Source organism: Ambystoma mexicanum, chromosome 10 (assembly GCF_040938575.1).
Source record: "Ambystoma mexicanum isolate Mex_15411 chromosome 10, UKY_AmexF1_1, whole genome shotgun sequence".
Lineage (NCBI taxonomy): Eukaryota > Metazoa > Chordata > Amphibia > Caudata > Ambystomatidae > Ambystoma > Ambystoma mexicanum.
This window is the reverse complement of record NC_090932.1, coordinates 1120546332-1120570186: the sequence shown is the minus strand read 5'-3', so window position 1 is coordinate 1120570186 and position 23855 is coordinate 1120546332. Positions and strand designations below refer to the sequence as shown.

Here is a 23855-nt window from a genome sequence, read left to right as displayed (position 1 = left end):
TTAATAAGACACCCCATAAAAGAAAACAGATACATCAAAACGAAATCATTTGTACAATGGACGCATGTCTTAATACATTAGGTACGTTATCGTCAGATACATTTTTCCTGAAACTTTGGTGAGAAAACCAAACATTTTTGAATGGAACTGCAAAGTCCACAGGTTCGTAACCACTCAGAATAGTTCTGTGTAGCCTCACATCCCTAATTTCTTCGCTCATCTGTGCCCTTACCAGAGTGGATCAACAATATGCAAACCAGACTTGACCCTCGCTAGGCAACTTCTCAAATGCTCATGCCCACTTAAAACCTGAGAGGCATTTTGTCCTAGTTGGGGCTTCATTGATGGGGTGCATCTTGATTGCCAAGGACTGCAACCTTAGGATCCACCTCTGGTGATACTTAGAGGTTCATATGCCAATATTAACGTCTTCATCTCTTGTGTAGATTCAGTTTTTGAGAATAAAGGACTTACATGATAAATAATCTTCGTCCAATGCGGCTGAATGGAGGTTTTGGTGATAAGGGACTTCGATCCTTATAGAGTGGAATTAAATTATTAAAATATTAATCTCTGAAAGAGACTATGAAATGTTTGTCTTCTATCAGATTTAATGTGTGGCATGGAACTGTCATGGATACTGTAGAGAGGAAGTTGCAGTTTGCTGTACGAACAATCTCCTTGCTGGTTTACTACAATCCAAGGATCATGGCTTCACAACCTCAAAATGTGACATAGTCTATTGGAGGGACAGAATCATCTGCACTACAAGTGCAAAGAGTCTATAATGAAAACCATAAACTACCCCAGCTTTTCGGTGGTAGTCTGCTACCAGGAATTTGAGTCAGATTTTGGGGCTGTGTGCACCTCCACTTCACTAGGTCTGAAAGGGCTTTTTTTCCAAACAGTTGTTTTGATCAAAGATGGCCGCCAAGGGCACCCCATGCGTAGTCATGGAGTCTGCACCCTTGCCATTTTTCCAGTCTTTCTGTCCCCATGACATCTTCAGCACCCGACAAGCAGGCCCATGATTAGCTGTGGACTCCAGCAGACTGTGTGAAAAGACTTTTTTTTTCTTTGGCCCTCATGCCATGTAAAACTTGCATTTTATTTAAATAGGGGGTTAGGGGCGAGGGCAACACATTCTCATTAACACAAGAGTTGCATTCCTTGACACAGACCCAGACCACAGTCCCAAGGCATGCAGAGGCCCAGAGGCAGACTGGTACATAGGGAAAGCTGGAGATTACATGACAGACTGGTGCCTCTGGAAGGTCATTGAACTGCCGCTACCCCAGCCCGACTGATCTTCCAGAGGCAACAGCCTTTTGGGGAATCTCCTAATTTCCCATTAGGACAGCCCACCTCAGCACAGGCCCAAAGACAGACAGCGCTGCAGGGCTCGAACACTCACCTTGAGGTCTCTGTGCACCACCCCCATTTGGTGGCAATGGAGAACAGCCTCCAGGATCTGCTGGATGCAATGACTGCATGCAAACACCAGGGGGCGTGTTAGTTCACAAGTGTGAGTGGTAACAACCATACAGGCTGGTCGGAGGGAAGGGGGGAAGAGGAGGGGATGTGAAGGAGGTATAGCGATATATAACTGGTTCTAATCTCAATCTGTCCACCCCTGAAGCCCCTGTAGAAAACCTCTCTAATTATTATTCCAGACTGACCTACTCAGATGGAGATATGTTCACTCTTCTCTTCCCCAAAATCTATAAAAGGCTGTGACTGAGAACAATGAGAAAGATAAATATAGAGAGAGGCCAGGACAGAAAGCACAGTAAGAAGAGAGGGAGAGAAACTAAGGCAGTATAGAAGGAGATCAAGGGAAAGAGACAATAAGGGTAAGAGGTGGTGCAAGGGACAACAAAGGGAATAAAAATAAAGATGGGAGGGTGCTATGGAGTGACTATGGGAGAAATTATGGTGTAAGAGATGGAAAGGCAACAGAGAGAAAGCTAATAAGAGGAGGGAGATTACGATAGGTATGTAATAGAGAGAGCACGGAGAGAAAGAAATACAAATACAAATTGGTGTGCTACAGAGGAAGACAGAGAAAGAGAGCTTTGGGGAAGGCAGCAAGGGAGAGTAGGACAAAAACAAAGTGGATAATTGCCATTGACGGAGGGAGATAGAAGATACGAAATGGAAACAGTATACATTGCGGCAGAGATTCATTCTCGTTGATGGCAGGTGCACCACCACTGGTGGTAACCCTGGCGCAAACCGAGGATGTGGGGTACTCAGAGGTGAGAGTGTATAGGGTTCAGAGGTGTGGGTGCTCTAGTTCACAGTACAGACTGCAGAGGGCTCAGATAATTACCAGGTTACTCACTGTAGTGACCACCTTACTCCTAGTCCATAGTCCCCTTTCCTCCATACTTGTGGGACATCTCTCCGTCCTGTGGGACGGGACCGGAGCACTTTGTAAAAAGCATCCACATTTTTTTCAAAAATGTGTCCCTCCTCTCTTTCCTGCGCGGCGCCCAGCACGCGGTCGTAACCCCACCCACCTTGGCTCCGCCCCGCGCATCGCCCATCAGTTCTTTTCTATCGCCAGGTCAAAGACCCATTAGCAATAACAGAGGAACCTTATTAGAGGGGACGGCGGGCGGGTGTATGGAGGAAAGGGGACTATGGACTAGGAGTAAGGTGGTCACTACGGTGAGTAACCTGGTAATACTCCTACGTCCTGTCCCCTTTCCTCCATACTTGTGGGAGATTCCTAAGCACTCCTTACAGGAACTACGGGTGGATGGAAATACCCCTTACTGAAACAGGTTCTTTAGCACAGCCTGACCAAACTGAGCGTCAGCTCTTGAGCTCATGTCGAGACAGTAATGCTTACCGAAAGCAGATGGGGAGGCCCAAGTAGCTGCCCTAGCGATGGACTCCCAGGGGACATATTTCTGAAAAGCAACCGTGGCTGCCTTGCCCCGCACCAGGTGTGCATGGATACCCTTAGGAGGTTTCAGACCTTGCATGGACGGTGAAAGACTCCGTGATGCAGGTGGCGATCCACTTAGAAATAGTTGCCTTAGACGCCGGCTTGCCCTGAGGGTTACCGAAGGTCACAAAAAGTTGAGAAGAACTCCTAAGCTCGGAAGTCCTGTCCAGGTAGAACTTAAGAGCTCTTCGGACATCAAGAGAGTGTAGAACCCTTTCAGCCTCTGAGGCAGGGTTCGGAAAAAAGACCGGAAGGGAGATCGACTGATTCAGATGGAATTCGGTCACCACCTTCAGTAGGAAAGCTGGGTTTGTCCAAAGGACTACCTTGTCCTTGTGAAAGACCAAGAAAGGATGCTCCACCGACAATGCCTGGAGCTCACTCACTCTCCTTGCTGATGTAACGGCGAGCAGAAAGGACACTTTCCAAGACAAGTACTTGAAGTCCACCGTTGCCATTGGTTCAAAAGGTTTATGGCACAGCGCCGTCAGGACTACATTTAGGTCCTATGGCGGGTGCGGATTACGAACTGGAGGGTAGAGGCGTGTCAAGCCAGCAAAATGCCTCTTCACCAATGGGTTAGTTAGAGAATAAGAACACAGGTCTGTAGAAAGGTAAGCGGAAACCGCTGAGAGATAAGTCCTGCATGACAGAACATGAACCCCTGACTCTGCTAGGGAGGACACGAAGGACAGCACTGTGTCAATCTTGGCCACCCTCGGATCCAACTTCTTCTCCAAACACCAATGACAGAACCTGAGCCATTTACTCTTGTATTGAGATCTGGTCGAGGGTTTCCTGGCTGCCTGGATAATGCGCATGTTATCCGCAGACAAACTCAGATGCTCTAAAGACTTGAACTCAGGCACCATGCTGCCAAGCTGAGCGATTGTGGGGAGGGGTGCCGCATCTGTTGTTCCCCTTGGTGTAGAAGATCGGGAGTTACTGGTAACCTGATCGGCGGATACACCGACAGGTGTTGAAGTTCTGAGAACCAAAACCTGGCCGGCCACCACGGGGCTATGAGTAGAAGGGAACAGTTCGCCGAGTTCTTCAACTTCCAAATTGCACAGTGAACTAGAGGCAGAGGCGGGAAGGCGTAAGCTCTCACGTTGTGACATGGAATCTCGAGAGCATCCCCCAGAGAGGAGGCACCCAGCCTCCCTCTGGAGGCATACTGAGGAAGCTTCTTGTTCACCGCCGTAGCGAAGAGGTCCACCTCCAGTGTGCCCTAACGCGAGAAAATCCATGAGAGGACCACCGCCTTCAATTCCCACTCGTAGCTGACCACTGTCCGCCAGCTGAGGGCATCCGCTGTGACATTCAGCTGGCCCAGGATGTGCACTGCAAGCAGCCAGACACCATGAAGCACGGCCCACTCCCAAATCTGGATGGACAGGTCCACGAGGGGGGGAGACTTCGTTCCCCCTTGCTTGTTTATGTAATACATTGACACCACATTGTCCGTTCTTATGCGGACAAGGTTATTGACAATGAGCGGTCTGAACGCCCTGAGCGCTAGGAAGATCGCCAGGAGCTCCAAATGATTTATGTGCAGGAGCTTGTCCTGAGGCGACCAGAGGTCTGAGACCTGAAGAAGATCTAACGTCGCACCCCACCATAGAAGGGAGGAGTCCGACGTAATCGTCACCATGGGGACCGGGTCCTGAAACCCCGCACCCCCAGACAGATTGCTGAGAGATGACCACCAATCCAGGTCCACTCTCATGGAATCCGGAATCATTATCCGCATGGAATCCGGATCCACTGCCTGACGCCATGAACTCCGAAGAGCCATCTGATCCGTCTCATTTTGAGACGAGCAAGAGGAAGAGCCAGCACACACGAGGCCATGAGACCCAGAAGCCTCTGTAACCGCCAGGCCGACATGCTCTCCGACTGCGCAAACATCTGACACGTGGCTAACAGATCTGCCATTCTGTACTCTGTACTCTGTATTCTGTACTCTGCAGTCGATCGTGTTCCAACGAAAACCCAGGAAGTTAAGGTCCTGTGAGACCGTCATGGAGGATTTCCTCCAGTTCACTGACAGCCCAAGACGGAACAGGAGCTGAAGGAGAGACTGGAGGTTGCCCGCTGCTGCCAGCGGACAAGGGCTGCGTAAGAGCCAGTCGTCCAAATAAGGATACACATGGATACCCTGGAGACGAAGATAGGCCGCAATCACCGACATCATCTTCGTGAAGACATGCCGCGCCGAGCTGAGGCCAAAAGGAAGCACCCGAAACTGGAAGTGCTCCTCTCCCAAAGAGAAGCGTTGCTATCTCCTGTGTGGATTCCAAATCAGGATATGCATATACGCATCCTGAAGATCTACAACGCTGAGCCAATCGCCCATCTGTAAGGAGGAGCGTATCTGGCTGGGCGTGATCATCTTGAATTTCTCTTGGGGTAGGAAAAGATTGAACTGGGAAAGGTCTAGGATGGTGCGCAGGACAGCCTGGTTGGGTTTGGGCACCGTAAACAGCCGGGAGTAGAAGCCCTCCCCTCGATCCCCAAGAGGAACGGGTTCCACAGCTCTGAGGTCCAGAATTTTCTGAAGCTCGGCCTTGAGGGAGGGTGAGCCCGACAGCTGAAAAGGAGGGTTGAGGGGTGGGGTAGGGGGTAAAGGTAAGCGGAAGCCCGCTCGAGCGACTGACAAGACCCATCTGTCTTCTGTGATGGTCTGCCACGCCTCCCAATGAGACGCAATGCGTCCTCCCACCGTGGTCTCATGCGAGCGCGGAAAATCCTCATTTGGCAGGTTTATCAGTGGCGGTGCCACCTGAACCAGATGAGGAGGCTGAGGAGCGGGAGAAAAAACGCATGCGTTGTTGTCTACGGCGGTTATTCCCCGCAGGAGTATCCACTCTGCAAGATTCGCGGTCGAGGAAGCCCCTAAAACCAGAGGAGAGTCGAATTTGCGACAACATTCTCTGGGATTTGAGAGGAGCTTTGACCAGAACAGACAATGATTTAGCCGTCTGAGTGCTATCCTTGGTCTTGGTGAGCTCTACATCAGTAGTAGAATGAAAAAGCTCCTTATCATCGAATGGAAGGTCCAACACCTTGTCTTGCACTTCCTTAGAAAATTTAGTGGCATGCAGCCACGCCTGCCGTGAGGTATCAACCCCAAGCATCAGGCCGCGAGCCGAGGTGTCTACGTGATGAGCCGCAGCCTCCAGGAGATCCTGGGCCAAGACGCTGGCATCGGAAAGGCCTCCTTTGAAGTCTTCCAACTTCTCGACCGGGATGTGCTCCTCAAACTCCGACAGACCTTTCCACATCTGCATGTTAGCTCCCGCCAATATCAACTCAGCGTTGGCCTGCCTGAGCTGCAAGGCTGAGTTGGCAAAGATTTTCCTCCCTAGGGAGTCCACGAGCTTGTCCTCCTTTCCCAAGACCTGAGTAGCCATCATGGAAGAGGATGCTGCAGGTCTGGATTGCAACGTAGCCGCAGCCACCACTGTGGAGGAGGGAGGCGGACAAGACGACAGGGCCACCTCTTCCGAAGAATGCAGCCTGTACCTCGCGTCAATCTTCTTATTGACAAAAAGTCCCGAGTGTGGCTTTTCCCAGACTCTTCGGACCTCGGCCAGAACGTCCTTCTGCAGGAACAGGCTGGTACGATCCAAGGGAGACAGGGTAAACGCCCTAGAAAGCACGCCCTCCTGCGGAGCGGGTGCCTCGGCCACCGGAACATCTAAGAAACTCATCATGTCCAGTACCCGGTCATGAAAGGCTCTGATAGAGCGGGGAAGGTCCTCGTTGTCCTGATCGCCTTGAGGGTCATCTGACAGGTCTGGGTCCTGCTGAGCCGTGTCAGGCACTGCCTTGTCCACTGGGGACAATGGATGCACAGGCAGAAGAGCCGGGGGAGGCACCACGGGCAAGGGAGGCGCCGGCAGAACCACCGGAGGAACGGGTGGAGCCGGAGGCGCAGGTGGACATATCTCCTTGAAAAGCCCTTTGAAATATTCCCTCATGGGGTCGGTGCACATAAGCGCTTGAAAAAGGCGTCCTCAGGAGATTGCTTCGGAACCTGAGGAGGCCTCTCATGAGGTGGACAAATCCAGGGACGTAACGGGGAAGGGTGCCACACCGGCCCCTCCACCGATGTATCCACATAAATCAAAGGAGCTGCCCCCGCGGGCAATGAAACATTGTGCGGAAGAGGCATCCGGGTGCCGGTAAGGATGCGCACAAGGGACCTTAGGTTCACCCAAGGGACCGAGCCCTACACCAGAGGCCGATGGCGTAGTTGTAGGGGTAGCACCTAAAACGGCCGTCGCGGTTGTGGCAGGAACGGGCGCCATTTTGTCCTCATCTGAGGGGAACTGCGGCACGTGAGGAAGTGAGACAGGGGTCCCCGTCGATGGATCAGGGGTCTTAATCTTAGCCTTAACATAAGGAACCTCGGCTGAGCCGGTACTATGAGGCCTGGAATGTTTTTGTGACATACCAACCGCCAACTGAGCCTTCGAAGGAAGGACCTCGGCACTGCTGGTAAAAGAAGAACTTTGCTTCTTTGCCCCCTCAACAGATCTGGTATCACCACAAGGTCGGAACGGTGAGCAACCGCTTTCACCGACAAAGCCTTGTCCGGCCTCTCAGAACTGTTGGTAGCTTTAGCCTCTGAACGAGGGACCTTAGACCTAGGCCCGGTAACAGCCTTATCTGTACGGGCCTCGAACATCCGTTCGGTAACAACCAGCCCAGCCAAAGCCTCGGGGCGCACCCCGGTCTTGTTTTTGAGGGAAGCCGACAGAGAGGCCTCAGAGCGAGCTCCGGTACCCCACGATTCAGTAGAACTGGGTCTACAAACAGCCCCCACAGAAGGGGCCTCGGAGCGTACTCCTGTGTTCACAGGCCCCTTACGGAGACCCTTGGAGAAAACTCTAGTAGAATTATTAGGCTCAACGGGCACCTCAGGGCGAACCCCGGTGACAGAGCGATCAACGCCCCTCCCGGACCGAGAGGAACCCGGAAAGGTATCCCCCGGCCGGGGTGCTCTGAAAAGTAAAGAACTTACAGAGCGTTTCTTCTTCTCGTCGATGAACGCCTGAAAATGCGAAGGAGGAGTTCGTCGGAACGCCTCCTCCCATCGCTCCAACCGACGTTGAAGTGCCCGGTCCAAAAGGGAGTCACAGTAAAAACAGGAGTCCCAATGGTGTTCCGGACCCAAACACTCTAAACAAAGAGGATGGGATCTGCCCTCGCGAAGCGACGGTGACACGATGAACAATCTGGAAAGTCTAATTTGAAAGACATAGACAGACTAGTAAACGAACGCTAGCGAGAGCCAGAGAGGAAAAAAGGGAAGAAAATCTTCAGAGGATGCAAGTGCGTCCAGCCCCGATCGAGCGGAGAAAAGGACTGATGGGCGATGCGCGGGGTGGTGCCAAGGTGGGCGGGTTACGGCCGCGTGCCGGGCCCCGCGCAGGAAAGAGAGGAGGGACACATTTTTGAAAAAAATGTGGATGCTTTTTACAAAGTGCTCCGGTCCCGTCCCACAGGACGGAGAGATGTCCCACAAGTATGGAGGAAAGGGGACGGAACATAGGAGTATGGGGTGCTTTGACAGCATGGTGCAAAGAGCTCAAACTATGGATGTGCAGAATGCTCTGAAGGCAACTTGCCTGTATCCCAAATAATGGGGGTGCAGGATGCTCTTACAAGCTCTGCAAAGCCCCAAATGTGTGGGTGCAGGTTTTCTGCAGAGATCACAGACATTGTTGTGTGTGATGTTCTAAAGCTAGTCTGCATTGAGCTCTGATAGTGTGATGGGTGATGCTCGATGGGCAGTTTGGAGAGCTCAGACAGTCTGTGTGTGTGATATGCTTGTGGTTCTTTATACAAAGCTCTGAGAGTGGGGCATGTGAAGTTCCAAGGGCAGGTTACAGAGATTTCAGACATTAAGGAGTATGATGTTCTAAGGGCAAGGCTTAATATTCTGCTTGGCCTACCTCGGGCAGCCTTCAGAGATCTCAGACAGGAGAGTGTGAAGTGTTTTAAGGGCAGACTGACAAAAGTTGAGACTTTGCAAGTGGGTGTTGCTCCAAGTAAAGGATATAGAAAGATCAGAGTTGGGTGTATGGTTCTTTGAAGGGGAGTCGGCAGAAATCACAACCACCCTTGTTTGTAGTGCTCACAGAGAAGGCTGCAAAGTATTCACACAGAGTGTCTATGTAACTTTGCAGGTAGTCTGGAGCAGGACTGATATTGGGAGTGTGGTACTGTAAGCGCATGCTGTAAAGTGCTCATATTTTGTGATGACTGTAGTGTTCTGAGGGTTAATGCAGATATCTCACACAGTGAGGTGAGTGGAGCTATGAGTGAAGCTACAGAGTGTCAGATGTGGATGTGTGGTGTTCGGAGGACAGGCTGAAGTAGCACAGCTTGTAGGTATGTGGTTTTCTAAGTGCAGATTGCAGGGAGTTTAGGCAGTTCTGTGTGTGATGCGTGAGATAGTGGATTATGCTTTAGCTTTGTTCCCCTATATTGTTTTGAGCTTTACTCATGGTTTTCATGAGGCCTTTACACTGCTATTGCACCTCATACTTTATCCGTCTGATGCCAATTGATGTGAATAGATACAAGTTTACATTTGACAATGTGGTGCAGAGATGTAAACACCTAGTCTTAGATGTGTAATCACTTTTTCTAGATCTTTGCAGTGAGCTGGTGGGATTAAAAAGAAATCACAGGATTTGTGCTGTACATTTTATTAAAGAAAGGTCAAAGCATTTGACTCCTGTGACATCAAGGCATACCTGCAAAACTGTTTTCAATTTGCTTTTCCTTCACTTGGAAAAGATTGGGAAAACAACCTTTTATGAATGATCATTGTAAACTGGCTTCATGAAAGGATGGGACTTCCCTATAGAAATCCAAAAGAGGCCACATGATAGATGACTGAAGTGGTCAGTGTCAAGTGAAATTCCAGAGCTACAGTTGCAAGGGAGGTCACACCTCTTTATTAATTAATTCTGTTCTGCTGACAGGTGAGCACAAAAGACACACATCTCTGTTTTAAAACTCCACTATCACCTGAATTAAGTGTTCCAGATTATCTGCATTCTGTTTCTTCCCCTTTGTAGATGCAATATTTATGTGGGAGTTGATTGAATGTCTGACGGTTGCACTATAAAGTATGTCCAGTTTTGAATGAAATTGCCGAACACTAGAGTGGCAGGAGCTGCTCATCTCAGCTTCCTTAGCAGTGGTGAACCTCTTCCTTCCATTCTTGGACTGCCAGCATCCTGATTATAGAGAAAAGACAAATCCATTGCATATGGCCACATGACCCTGAGAATTCTTGGCTGCCAGTACATATACGTCCAGCCTAGTGAAAAAAGCCATGTTGACCAGACACTGGTCAGCCAGCAAGAATATGGTGCTACATAGTGCCTTGAACTTCCCACTTGCGTATCACAGCTTCACTGTAAAAGGGAAGATAGCATGCAGCCCATTTGGTTGAAACCATTTGTTTCTACAGTCTGATAACATTTCTGCTATGAGATACATTTAAGAGACTTGTGGAAATGCTGTCATGGCTCCTCTTTTTGTGTACATTATTTTGGACCCATTGTCTAAGGTGGCACAGGATTTAGTGCAATGTGTTGCAAAGATTCTGAGACATGTACGTGTACACTGGGTTTTCAGTTAAATGTCTCACTGTGTAGATCCATAGCCTCTGTACTTTGAACTCTCTCCATCTTGGTATAATACCAAGCCAGCTCACTCTGGGAGTACTTTTGAATGAACAGAACTGTCACTAAACGTTGCGCTTAATCAAAGACTACTAGGAGGCTTATCATTGCCAGGGAAGACATTTTCAACCACTGTTACTTGGTTAGCATTTACTTTACATTCAAAGCCTTGGTTTGCTATTTTTTGTTAAAAGGAGTTTTATTAATCTATAATCTTCGAGAAATAAAACATTTTACTTTAAGAGAAACCTGCTACGATCCTATGTATTTCCTGAAATTGCATCTGTGTCCAATGCTGTAATTTAAACTTTCTACAGATTTTGTCCATTCTCACTAACAAATTGTCAGCCAAGTGTTCTAGTAAATCCCTTGTTTGACTTAAGAGTCAGTGCTGTTCATCCTTAGGCAAGAGGGATCTTGAGGAGGACCTCCCAAAATCTCCCTGATTCTTACAAACCAACCCTGGTCTCACGTTGTTCTCAGGCCCAGTTGCATTTTTATGTTATGTTGATTTATATCGTGCAACGCTACCACCCGAGGGCATTGTCCAGGCACTCACATGGTTCTCTGCAAGAGAAGAGGGCGGGGTGTGCTAGTGAGGATAGGAGAGGTTCAGAACCAGGGGCAACTGGCATCTCTGTGTGTTGTGTTGTGTGTGGGAGTTGGTTCGATTAGATTGTTGTAACCGTATGGGCAGGACTCAGTGTCTCGGATGTGTACTAGTGTTTGTGTTGGGTGTGTGGATCATAAGAGGTTAGAGTGGGGTTGTACACATGCACACTAGTTAAGTGTATCCACAAGGGGGTCCAGAGACTGTTAGGTGTTTTAATTGTATTGTGTTGGTGTGCATTTGTGTAGTGTCTGTGGATTTATGCACTAGTGCATTGTCACTAATAGTTGGTGTGTGGTGCTCTCCTCTGCTCGGTGTGTGGTGCTCTCCTCTGCTATAAAACTGAGGCTTTATTATGAGAGGCGGAGCTGCCACAAGCTCTGAATGTGGGTTCTGAGACAGAGCTGTGCACACTAGTGCGACGATGTGCAAGGAAATATGTTTGAACGAGCTTAGAGGTGCTCCATTGAATACTAATGTGCACCAGCTCACGTGTAAACAGAATGTACTATAAGGTGTTTGCAAGAGTCTCAAATATGCCATCCGAGAAAGCTACAAATAAGTGCAAATGTAGACATGTGTATGGTAATGTGTTCCTTTAGATTTATCTGTCTGTGGAATAAGGTGGGTAAAATGTCAACATATAATATGGGGCCTGATTCGTAAAGATTTGCACTGAAACAAATCAGAGGATGCCTGTAAGCATCTAAGATTTGCACCTGCAGCAAAACCTGTTTCAAAAAGTCTTAAACTGGAGCTTGTTTAAAGAGGTTTAAAGCCTCTCGAGATGCCTTTTAGAAATGCTTTGTGAAACAAACGTTTATCTAAGCATCTTAAATATGCCCCAGGCATCCCCAGGTTTACTCTAGAGTTGGACTGTGTGAATCAGGCAGAGGATAGCTGGTGCATGTCTCAGATGCTCAGTGGCAGCTCTGACTTGCTTCGGTGACGACCTGTGCGAATCAGGTCCAACATGTGTGTGTCTGGGAATGTGGACAACTGTAATCATTGACTTCCTAGGAAAGCAGCAGTTGGAGCTTTTTGAGGCTTATTTTTACCCAGGGAGGATCTGTTATAACTGTTTGTTCTAAGAAAGCTGCAGCAAGGGATCAGGGCGCATGTTGTGTCCTATGAAGAAGATTTGTAATCTCTAATTATCCAAATAAAGTTGCAGCAAGTGCTTATGTGGGACTGCTTTATATGGGGACTGCATAGTTAGCTCCATTCTGGCAAACATTTGAATGTCTACTTGCAAGCATGGGAAGCAGTGGTAAGGGTTGGGTGCTGTCAGAGATAGTGAAACCTTTCAAGGGTGACTCAGACTGTATGTGAAAGAAGTACATCAGATGATTCTGATCTGTCCTAACTTTACCATTGTGATGACTTTTGGGATTTTCCTGTTTTTCGTGTAACATTACTTAAGGTTCAGAGCCTAAAGGGATAAAGATTAAAATGCTAGTCAAAGGTTAACAAGGAGAACTCAAGGGAGTTATATTGAATTAAAATGATGACCCAGAGAATCAGATGGCTGTTCTATTAGAATTTTGGGAGAATGCTTTACAATTACCCTGCCTCTGAAAAAAGGGTGAGGGCCATCACATGATAGTCTTTGCAGAGACAAGGGACATCATCTGCAGAGGTAGTGGGGCAACACATCAGCCGACTGTGAAATTAACTAGTTTCCACTGCGTTGCGGGAGTCCATTAAGATGGCAGTGCGAATATTTAGGGGAATAACCATGCAGGAAGTCAAGAAGCAGAGCCAATCATAATTATTTGAAAAGAAATATAATCTCTTAGAATACTCAGAGACTCATGGCCATGGGACAGTCAATGTGCAGACTGTCGGTAGGCCACTAATCTGCCCTTTAGGCCTTAACACCTGAGAAGCACAAGCAACGGGAGAAGCATTTACATAAGAAGAAAAATCTTTAAAATTAATTTGGATTTCTACTTTACAGTGAGCGTTTTTTGCTTTCCAGTTTGTGTTGTTTTGAAGAATTCTACTGGGAAATGTGAAGTTTTATAAGGGATTGAAAAATGCATCACAATAATAAGCAAATTGAAGAGTTTCCAGTTTTATGAAAAAAAAAGATTTGGGGTATAAAGCTATCTGTGGGAAGTAGAAGGGGTGTGGCTATAAAACTCAAAATAATATATGCTAACTTTGGCATGTACAAATAAAAAAAAACGGAGTGTCGCAATATGCCAATAAAAGAATACCGATACTAGCAAAATGTAATATTAAAGTATGTTAACATTAAAAAAGACCAATTAAAAATAAATGCAAATGTTACTAAGGTACCAATATATGTTAATATAGGTTATGTAAACAAAAACATATCCTAATATTAAAATATTTCTATTAATACCAATATTACCATAAACATTGATATGTGAACATTTTGTAATATAGCTGTATGAAAATATGTGAGTAATGAAATATTTTAGCATTCAAATATTTATAAATTCAAATAGGACATCCTTTTGGAATGAAACGTGTCTCACAGGGACTGACCGGCCCAATGCAGATATTGGAAACAGTAAACTGTACGTCTGCCCTGGCTAATATGCCCAGAATAATTATGATCTCTGAACAGCTTAAAGCTAATATTAGAGAACTGCTCAAGCCATGAGAAAGTTAGCACACCACAAAACATATGTTGGCGCTTTGTGTACTTGGCACTACAAAATGACTTGTTAGTGTACCAGACATATGAATGGATGAACAATAAAAATACTATGAAACACTTTTAAGTGACTCCACCTCCATTTTGCTTGGTGTAAGAAATGTAAAGATTTTTTGAGAAAATAAAATCAATACATTAAAATAGCTAATAAACACAAAAGTGTAATGTATAAATATGCAATTTTCTAATTTTGCAATATTGATATTTATATTGACAATGACATAAGGAAACCTTAGAATCGGCTGTTATTAACGTTGGTGATAATATCATAATGCTGAAAAAGATGTAAGGGTTGTCAGAAATGAAAGACATATTGTGTGACATCTGAGAAGCGGAATAGTCTATTGACAAATATGGGCATTTCATCTAAGGTACATGCTCTTTTGGGAGTAGATGTTGAAAATATATGTGAGGTAGGAACTGTTCAAATAGTAGGGAAACTAGACATGACACAGAATTTCAGGTGATAAGTATGTGCCACCTATATTTCACACTGTAATAAGCACAGCAAAAGTAGTCTGAGAGAGAGAAGAAAAAGGCCTCACACAAGCATCACATAGTCCAGCCAGAGTTACCAGAATCTGAGTGATCTCTAGTTCAAATATGGTGCAAACCCTGTACTAGGGTTCTGATGAGGAAGTTCCCAGAATGTATTGGATTGGTAAAAAGCCTTAGAAAAGGAGGTCCCATGTTTCTCAAGCCTGTGCTCCCATTATTTAATTACCAACAAATGATGGGGTTTGCCTACTGAGCTCCTATTCTGAACACTGTCCAGGCAAATCTGCCACTAGACCCAGTCATGTTTTCATGCTCTTAAATGCGCACCCCAACTGCATTTTGACATCTGCAACTCTCATTTCCAAGATGAGAGAATGTGACTGTAAACCAGGGGCAGTCTGGAATTTTGGTTTCATTGCCCCTGAGTTCTTGATGAAATGGAGACTGCAACTCCATACCCACCTCTTTTAGTGCCCAGATTAACATTTTCATCCCACTTTCCATCCTCCATCATATTCTCTCATGCAAGCCTGGACCCCCATGGCTCCCCCATCCCTTTGCAATCCTTTGACGGGGGTCACCACATAACCCACTCCTCCGATACCAGCCTGTTGTAGAAATTAATTAATAGGGACAGACGTCACATCTACTACAGCACAGTAGAGTGGGTGCTGGTGATGAGGAATGAGAGGTACAGACATGAAATGAGGGAGGTGGAGTGATTTTCTGAGGGTATATTCGGGTAGGAAGTGGTGGTGATGTGAGGAAGAAGAGGTCACAAAGAAAGAGTCCACTATTTTTCCATTGCCTTTGATATTTCGTTTCTATATTGTTTTGCTAATCCTCTACAGAACAAATAAACCCTCATCCCACTCTCACTGGAATGTGACAGAGGTCAAGGCTGCACACTATGTGGCTTCAGAGCATGGAGCATTCCAGTTATTCTCTTATCACTGTGTTGTTTGTAAGGTCTAATAACAGTAAGGTGTTCAGCCTAAGGAAAGTGAACCAAGGTTTCAGCTGGCAGAACTAACCAGTTGTTGTCACTTAATAGCCACACACGTCCGCTGTCTGTTTAAAAAGCTTTTCTATGTCTGGAAAATGCAAATACCTGCACCTTACATTGCAGTACCTTCATGAGGAATACACTGACCTTCTTATTTCTTGAATCACTTCAATAAACTGCTTCCCTTTTATCCTTCCAACATCATCATCCAAACAACTAAAGGTGAGATGCATAGACCAAACACCACAGTACAGACAATAGAACACATGTAGATTCCCAGGAGCACCCTTCACAGCCGCACATATCTATTAGACTCTCACTAATACCCAGATATCACATTTCTCGCGTTCTGAAACACTTGTGTAGGAGCGCAATATAAATAAAATATCATTTCATTTCATTTCATTTGCAAACACTATAAACTCCAAATAGCAGGCTCCTAATTGGACTTCTAATATACGTCTAATATCAAAGTATCACCAAACTAGCCGTCTAAAGCAACAACCTGAATTACTAATATAATCCTTATGCTATCCTTCATAATGAAAATAGCTCTTTAAAAATGTTTTATAGGACTTGCAACTTATAACTCAGTCTGTCAGAACTCAAATGAAAAATCACTAAATACCCCCTCTGACAAAGAACTCAGAGTCCTCCCTGCAATAAAATAAGGCATACCCTTAAAAACAAGCCAAAGGCTCATTCAAAAAGCACCCCATAAAAATAAAGAGCACCAGGAAAACTAGCACAAATGTACCCAGAAAGACAGAACAGAAAAGTTAACAAGTGCACAAGATTAAAATCACCAAAATTAGAAGAAAAGCAAACCCTGCAAATAACCCAGTCAATTCCTACAAATTGGCAGGAAACCATATGACAAACACAAAGCAAATAACAAAAAAGTTGATGAAAAACATTGAAAAAGCATCCAATAATGAAAAGACACCAAAGCACTCAAAACAAATACAAAAAGCGACGGAAAATGAAAATCCACCCAAGCACAACCAGACAGCACCTGGAGAATAAATAAATAGCACTTCACAAACAACACCTAAAACATCTGTTAAACAACCAAAATTAACTCACAACTAAAAGTACTTGGTAAAGTACTCCAATGCACTCACAATCAGCCAGAAATGAAAGAGTAAACAATCAAAATGTATGCGAAAAAAAACTAACCAAGTAAGCACCATATGGTATCCAGAAGGAAAATACAAAAATTGGCAAGCCAATAATCGAAATGCTCCTGCCACAAATCACAATCATCCAAAAATCACCACACAAACAACCACAAGACTCCAACAAACAACAAAGGCAGCTAAAACAACAACAACAAAAACATACAACTCAAATGTATGCCAAACACACTAAAAAGGCCCAGGAAAATAAATACATTACCCAATAAACAATATTAAAGCATGCAAGAAGCAACCAAAAGTACCAGGTGATAATCAAGCAAAAGTCATCTGACAAAAATCCTCAATCCACGCACACACAAAACCAAAATGTAACTACAACGAAGAACTAAAAATCACCATGTGAAAGACCAAAAAGACCCCCTAATTAACCAAATGTGTGGTGAAACAAAAGAATCACCATGTGAACAACCAACAAGCACTAAGCTATGTTCAAAAACAACTAAAAGAAACCCATACCACCAAAAGCACACAATAAAATAGAAACAAAATGCACCTGGAAAATAACCATAAATGACATAACAATCACCTAGAAAGCTCTTTGAAAGCTATGTAGACTGCTGAAAAGCACACATAACCCAAAAGACTGGCTATGTTATCAGAATACAACCCACATATTACCAAAAAGTACCTGTCATCTACCCAATACGCAACTGACAAAACACTCAGCAAGAAATCAAAAAGCACCCACCCAGAAAACAAGAACCATTTTGAAAATGTTCAAAAGGTACCAAATTAGCAACCAGCATACAATACAAATAAAAATAATCAAAGCACCAAAAAAACTGAAAGCATAGTGGTTAATAAGTTGCACATCCAAACACTACAAAAAAGCATGTGATAAAATACTCCCTCCCTTTCACTCCCACGTGGCAAACAACTAAAATTCCCCTGCAAATGATTGAAAAACACCTGCCAAACAAGCAAAACAGACGTAGCCAATATCCACAAATAGGAATGAAAAAAAGAAAAACCACCTGACAAACAACCACAAGCATTCTGTGCACCAGAAACATCACCAACATGCACACAAAAATGGCCAGACACATTTTACAATGCATGTGGCCAACTACCAAAAACAAATACAAACTATCCAACAAATTACTAACATTATTTTGATAAGCCACTGAAAAACATTCAATGACCCCCAAAACGACCTAACAAATTATGAGTATTTGAAAACAATTAAAAACACTGTAAAACTATGCAGCAAACTAACTAAACGTTCCCGACTACCACAAAACATACCACTAAAGCACAATACCAAAAGGTCGCCCAGTAAACTAACAAAACCACCTAACAAACAAATGAAATGCACTTAAATAACTATCAACATGTACTTGTAGTTAGCAAATAGCAACAAATAACAACCTAAGTCACCACCATCACCAAAGAAAGGAGAACAAACTACAGAACCAAACAACAGACAGCAAAGTACCCCAAAATTAACATGCTAAACTAACCAAATGATTCATAAAGCTCCAATACACATCTGAATTTGTAAAATTCCCACTAGAATGTGGTTAACAACGTAAAGGCTTTTGAGCATGCCTATACAACATGTAGCACCCACTGTGGTCCGTTTAGTAGCAGTTGTTCAGCACTTTAGATAGGATGCTTCCTCAGTCTCACCCTTGGGTACATATTCTTTGTGACCTCTGACCCAGCCATCATGTATTACTGCAACACTCAGCTCCATAGGACTGATAATGAAGCCATGCATAACATGCAGAAGGAGAGTGAGACCTAAGGGCAACACAGGTAAGGAGTGCAAGCACCAACAATAGAGGCCACAGTGAGGGATAGAGAGATGAGCAATACTGAGAGAGCAGAAAGGGATATTGAAAGGGTGAAGAGAATGTAATGTGAGAGAAAGCAGAAGGAAGGGCACAAAGATAGCGAGAAGATAAGTAGAGTGGATAGAGGGTGGTAGCGGAAAAGGAATCCGAGTCTCTGAGATAATTAGAGAAATGTAATAGGAATGAAGGAAGAAAACAAAGTGCAAAAGAGATAGAGGAGGAACGAAATGAGACAATGAAATCCTACCGAACAAATCATCAATTTTTATTCCAGGTGTGCATTTACAAAAATGTGTCTTTCAAACTTTCTCACAACGCTGAGAAAAGGATTTCCAGTAGTAGAAAAATCACAGTGAAAATATAAGGGGATGAAAGGTAAGGGTCTCCCGTGATTTTAGAACGAAACAGAGAAACGAGTGATGGTTCTTGAATAATGATAGTCAGAATTTGCCTTTCAAGACATTGGAAGCAAATTTAGTATTCCTTCAATTCCTGGTGCTGCTGAACTCCGGCACCAACAAGCAAAAGAACATGGCACTCTGGAATCGCAGTGCACCCTAATTAACAGAAGTTCCAGAACCACAGTGCAGCCTAATTCACAGGGAATGCTGGAACTGTCCATTGGCCTCCATCCCAGGACATTTCCAAAACTACAGTTCATATTTCTGGGGCATGCTCGAAACTGTAGTTCAATTGTATTCTTAGGGCATGCTGGGAACATCAGTTTAGCTTCATTGTCAAAGGCATGCTGGGATCTGCCAGACAACCTCATTTCTATGGCATGCTGAGAAGTACAGTTTGGCTACATTCCAAGGGTATGCTGAAAGGTGCAGTTTTGCCTTACAACAAAGGCATGCGGGATGCTTCATTTTGGTCTCAGCCTTAAAGCATGCGTTGAGTAGTAGCCCTACCTCTTTCCAGAATATGGGATCTGCTGTTCTACTCAATCTTAAATGTAGTCACTTGTACCCAAACGCATTCCAGAAAGCTTGGTGATGCTGTCACCTGCTCAGTGGAAGTCAGGCTCATAGGCTGTAATAGCAGTGGGTGAAATTGACGGAGCATCCCACCCTAAGACTCAAAGTATCAAGTCACGTGAGCAAAGAGGCATTGGCCTATACAGTAATAGGAAGGTTTGACCACAGGTAGCTACCTCTAAAAGGTTAGGGAGAGGAAATACAGTCATAAAACAGGTACATCTGACAGATGACTGACACTGTCCCAGTCCTATGAAGATACCTGTCTGAGTGGACCATATCCCCATTTATCCACGGACCAGTCTATTTCTGTTTAGACAGCTCTAGCGACAAGAGTTACAATCTTTTAGGCTAGAGAAGCAAAAATGTCTCCCTTTAGCTCATAACTCACCACTTCTTTCTTCTCTGTCCCTTAGACCCTGTTTCATTGTTTTCCAGATGCTTGACATTGTGTGATGTGAATTTAGCTCATGCAGGGTAATGTGAAAGGCAGATCCCTTTTCCTTTTTTTATAATGAAAAGTCAATTGGAGGAAGCTTTGACTCAGGGATTTGTAGGTGGGGTCAATACTGTTTCTGGCCAAGCAGGATTTATACTCCCCGACCCCTTCCTCCACGTCATTCGACCACACCCCCACCCCAAAATCATGTCTGTGAATTTGAAAAGGTTGGTATACTGACCTTGAGGTCCCTGTGCACAATATCACAGTGATGTATGAAAGAGACACTTTCTAATATCTGATGAAGACAGTGACTGTAAAACAAAACAGGGAGACGGGGATGGGAGCGGCAAGGGGGTAGAAGGGAAGGAGACAGGAGGAGAGAGGAGAATAAAGTGCAGAGAAAGAAAGTAATAGAAAAGAGGGGAGAGAGATAAACAGAAGGGAAGGAGGAGGGGAGAAAAAGAGTGAAATACCGAAAGTGGACAAAGATATAAAGAGGGCAACATATGCAGATAGTAGAAGGACAGAGAAAGGGATACACATAGAATGAAAGAAATGCAGGGATATACAAATGGGGGTTGAATACCGAGAGATAGAGAAGGCGGGTGAATTGAGAAGGTGAATGAAGAAGAAAGAAGAGATACAGTGAGGGCAGAGTCATACACAGATGACATGACCATAGCCCAGAGAGGGAGGGATGTCAGAATAAGGAGGAGAGGAGAGGAGAGGAGAGGGAAGGAGAGGAGTGGAAGGGAGAGGAGAGGAGAGGAGAGGAGAAAGCAATAGCGTGGAATGTGAGATACAGATATGATATGGGTGCAGAAAAAGAGGGATATGGAGAGAATGATAAATAAAGCACAGAGCAATGCATACAAACAACACGATACAGTGTAGGGAGGGAACAGGGTGGAAACAGATACATAACAAGTTAAAAAATACAGAGGGTGGATGGATAAAGAAGTGAGATAGGGAGATGGGTGAGGAGAGAGAGGAGGCAGTGGAAAGATGATTATAGAGGTAGTGTCAAAGGGATAAACAGAAACAGAGGTGACAAGAGTCAGAATAGAAGGAATGGGGAATGGAAATGGGGATATAGGGTGGTGATAATAGAATGGAGGCATGAAGGAGCAAATCAACAATAGAAATAAGGCAGATAGAAGAACGCAGAGAGCAAAACAGCAGCACAGCAAACAAGATTGGGGTTTGACAGAGATAATTGAGGTAAAAGGATGAATGGAACAAGGAGTACAGAAAGCGAGAAGGGACACAGAGAAAAAGAATGAAAGAGAGTGTGGTCAAAATAAAGGAAATGAGAAAAAAGAACAGGTCCATGCAAACGGGACAATGGATTGAAATAGAAGAATTGAGTAGTACATTGAGGATGGACAAAATATACATAGAGAAACCGTAGTAACGGAGAGTAGTCAGAGCAGAATAAGTGTGGGGTGAGATCGAGTTGTGGGATTTGGATGCAGGATAGACAAAGCAATGAATTAGGGAAGGTGGTTTCAAGGAGGAAGGGAGAGAGTAAGGATGCGGGAAAATGAGGGAAAGGGAGGACCACTTTGGGGAAGAGGTGGAAAGGGAAAAAGGAGTAAGAAAAGAAACCAAGATAAAAGAGAAGAGGAGATCAAGTGACATAAAGAGAAAGTAATTGGAGACAGGTGGAAATTGGGGACATTTCAAACCCCAGAAGGAGGAGGGAAGGGACGGAAGGGATGGGCAGGGCAAGACAAGGAGAAAAACAGAATGTCTTGAAAGGTTGGACAAAACAATGACTTCTTACTGGCGTACAGGAGGGAAGGTATATGGAAAACTGCGAAGGATGTGAAACATGCATTTCTTTCTCAGGTATGTACATATTATCCAAAAGAGGCAGGCCATGAGCAATGAAAGTGGAGGAATGGGGAAGAGATCTGGGGTTGAAGTGTTAAAGAACAAACATAAAAATCCCATGACCAAAATGCATGATCATTGCACTATGAGGGTGTATGTCCAAGAGCATCTGGTGTGGGTGAGTTAAGTTACCCATTATATAGACTAAGACGTGATCGCACTCAGCATGATTTTGGTTCCACATGCTGTTGCTGTGCTGCTTTGATTCCACCATGCACATGGGCAGGTGTTCTGGCTTGTGGGGCACTATGACAGGGGATTCATATTTTAGACTAATACAAATATGTAGGGAAATAACTAGTTTCTTTTTATTTTTTTATTTTTATTGGGTTATGTTGCAACCCTTTAAAAAAAAAAGAACAAACACAAGCCAAGCCTTAACATTCATCTCGAATCAGTGCCAGCCCTCATCGCACCATCTATTTCCCATAACATGGGCTCGGGTATGGATCTCAGAACGACCCAACGATCGAATCCACCGAGACATCGTGTAGATGATCTTTTATAATACGAAGAAAAGAGACCAGTGCATATAGCATCGCTCTGTTTGATCCATCAAACAGGGCTCTCCACCAATCATCTCGGGTGAGGAACTGAAAGTTCATTGTTATTGGGCTAAAGATGTTAACTCTTTTAGACTCAAACACAGGGCACATTAGGATTAGATGTTTCAGAGTTTCTTTAGAGGAAGCGCAGAAACGACAGGTAAGGTCCAAGTCCGGGGATTGTGACCAGTAGCAGAGGCGTTCTTTAGTTGTCATAACATTCAGTCTAAAGTGGAGATAAAGGGCCCGAGCCCACTGGTCCGGAAAACAAGCCAAATACAGAGGTACACATCCATATGCCCTTGCCTCGGCCGGCGCTTCCAGCATGGACCTCGATTTGGCTCGTTTATCACAGGTCTGAATCCAGTCATTTCTCCAGATCTTTAGTTTTGCCGCATCTGGATTTTCAAGCAGCAGGGAAATAACTAGTTTCAGAACTTTGTTCCTAAAACTTTGGTTGAGGTCTTTCGAAAAATGGGACCTATCATGTCCATTCAATAATGTGTGCACCAATGCAGAGCTTTGCAAACAAGTGGTAAATAAACCAAATTGAAATTATTTTTTTAAACTACCTTATCTCAAAAAGAATACTTGAAGAAACTTTAAATGATATAAGACTATTTCCAAAACGTAATGTGTAGGGAACACTGTTTTATGTTCTTACAAGGACAGCAGCGTAAGTGGAAATAGAAGGTTGCTGATAATCCCAGAAAATATAAAATGAGGATTTTTCCTACAGGTTAAGGAAATTAAATCTTTAAATGTATGCCCATTGCTTGTTAAATATCATAAAAGTATGCCTTTAGGGATGAACTGTTGGAAGGTTTTATGTTGCCAGTCCAATGAACATCAGGCCAGACTCTGAGGCTGACTTAAAGATTTTAAAGAGCTATGCTCTCATCCTTCAGCAAGAGACCAACCCATTACTGTCACATGGTCGTGTTTTCATCCTGTTTCATCACACCAGTCAATTAGTGGCAAATTACAGCATTCTACTTTATCATGTGGACAATCAATGACAGCCCTGCCAGGGTTGTGATTTCATCACGCCAACTCATGTATTCAACCAAGGGCTGTCCACAGTTCTGATCTCGACCTACTAACTCATGTGGTCAACTAATGCTCAACTGGCTGTTTAACTCCTGTTACATGACTAGGATCAGATACTGCTATTACATATGTTCAACCAATAGCCATTGTGGGACTGTAATCCCATGCTGCTAACAAGCAATGATTGCCACAGCACTATGATCTCACACATCTACCTCACATGATGACCCATTAACTGTCACAGAACAGTGATATCATTCGGCTCTCTAATATGGGCAACTAATGACTGTCACAGGGCTGTGGCACCCACATACTGCAATCTTATGTGACCAGCTAACCACTATCAGAGGGCTGCGCCATATACGTACAGTCCATGGATGGCACGCAGCTGTGATTTCATGCTGCTATTCCACATAGTCAGCTTATGTCTATCAAAGGCCCGTGATCGCATCATACCATAAACGGCCATCAAATGTCCA

The 23855-nt window shown here is 44.6% G+C and overlaps 1 protein-coding gene across 21 annotated transcripts in view; it reads right to left on the bottom strand.

Moving 5' to 3' along the window:
- CAMK2B (calcium/calmodulin dependent protein kinase II beta) overlaps positions 1-23855 on the bottom strand; it is a 1630344-nt gene that overhangs the window by 860968 nt on the left and 745521 nt on the right. For 14 of the 21 annotated variants that reach the window (XM_069618978.1, XM_069618982.1, XM_069618983.1 and 11 more), the window contains exon 6: positions 1415-1487. In XM_069618978.1, the coding sequence (XP_069475079.1) occupies positions 1415-1487 (73 nt within the window). Of the gene's footprint in view, positions 1-1414; positions 1488-20123; positions 20197-23855 lie in introns of all 21 variants that reach the window. The other 7 variants (XM_069618980.1, XM_069618981.1, XM_069618979.1 and 4 more) reach the window with 1 other exon arrangement.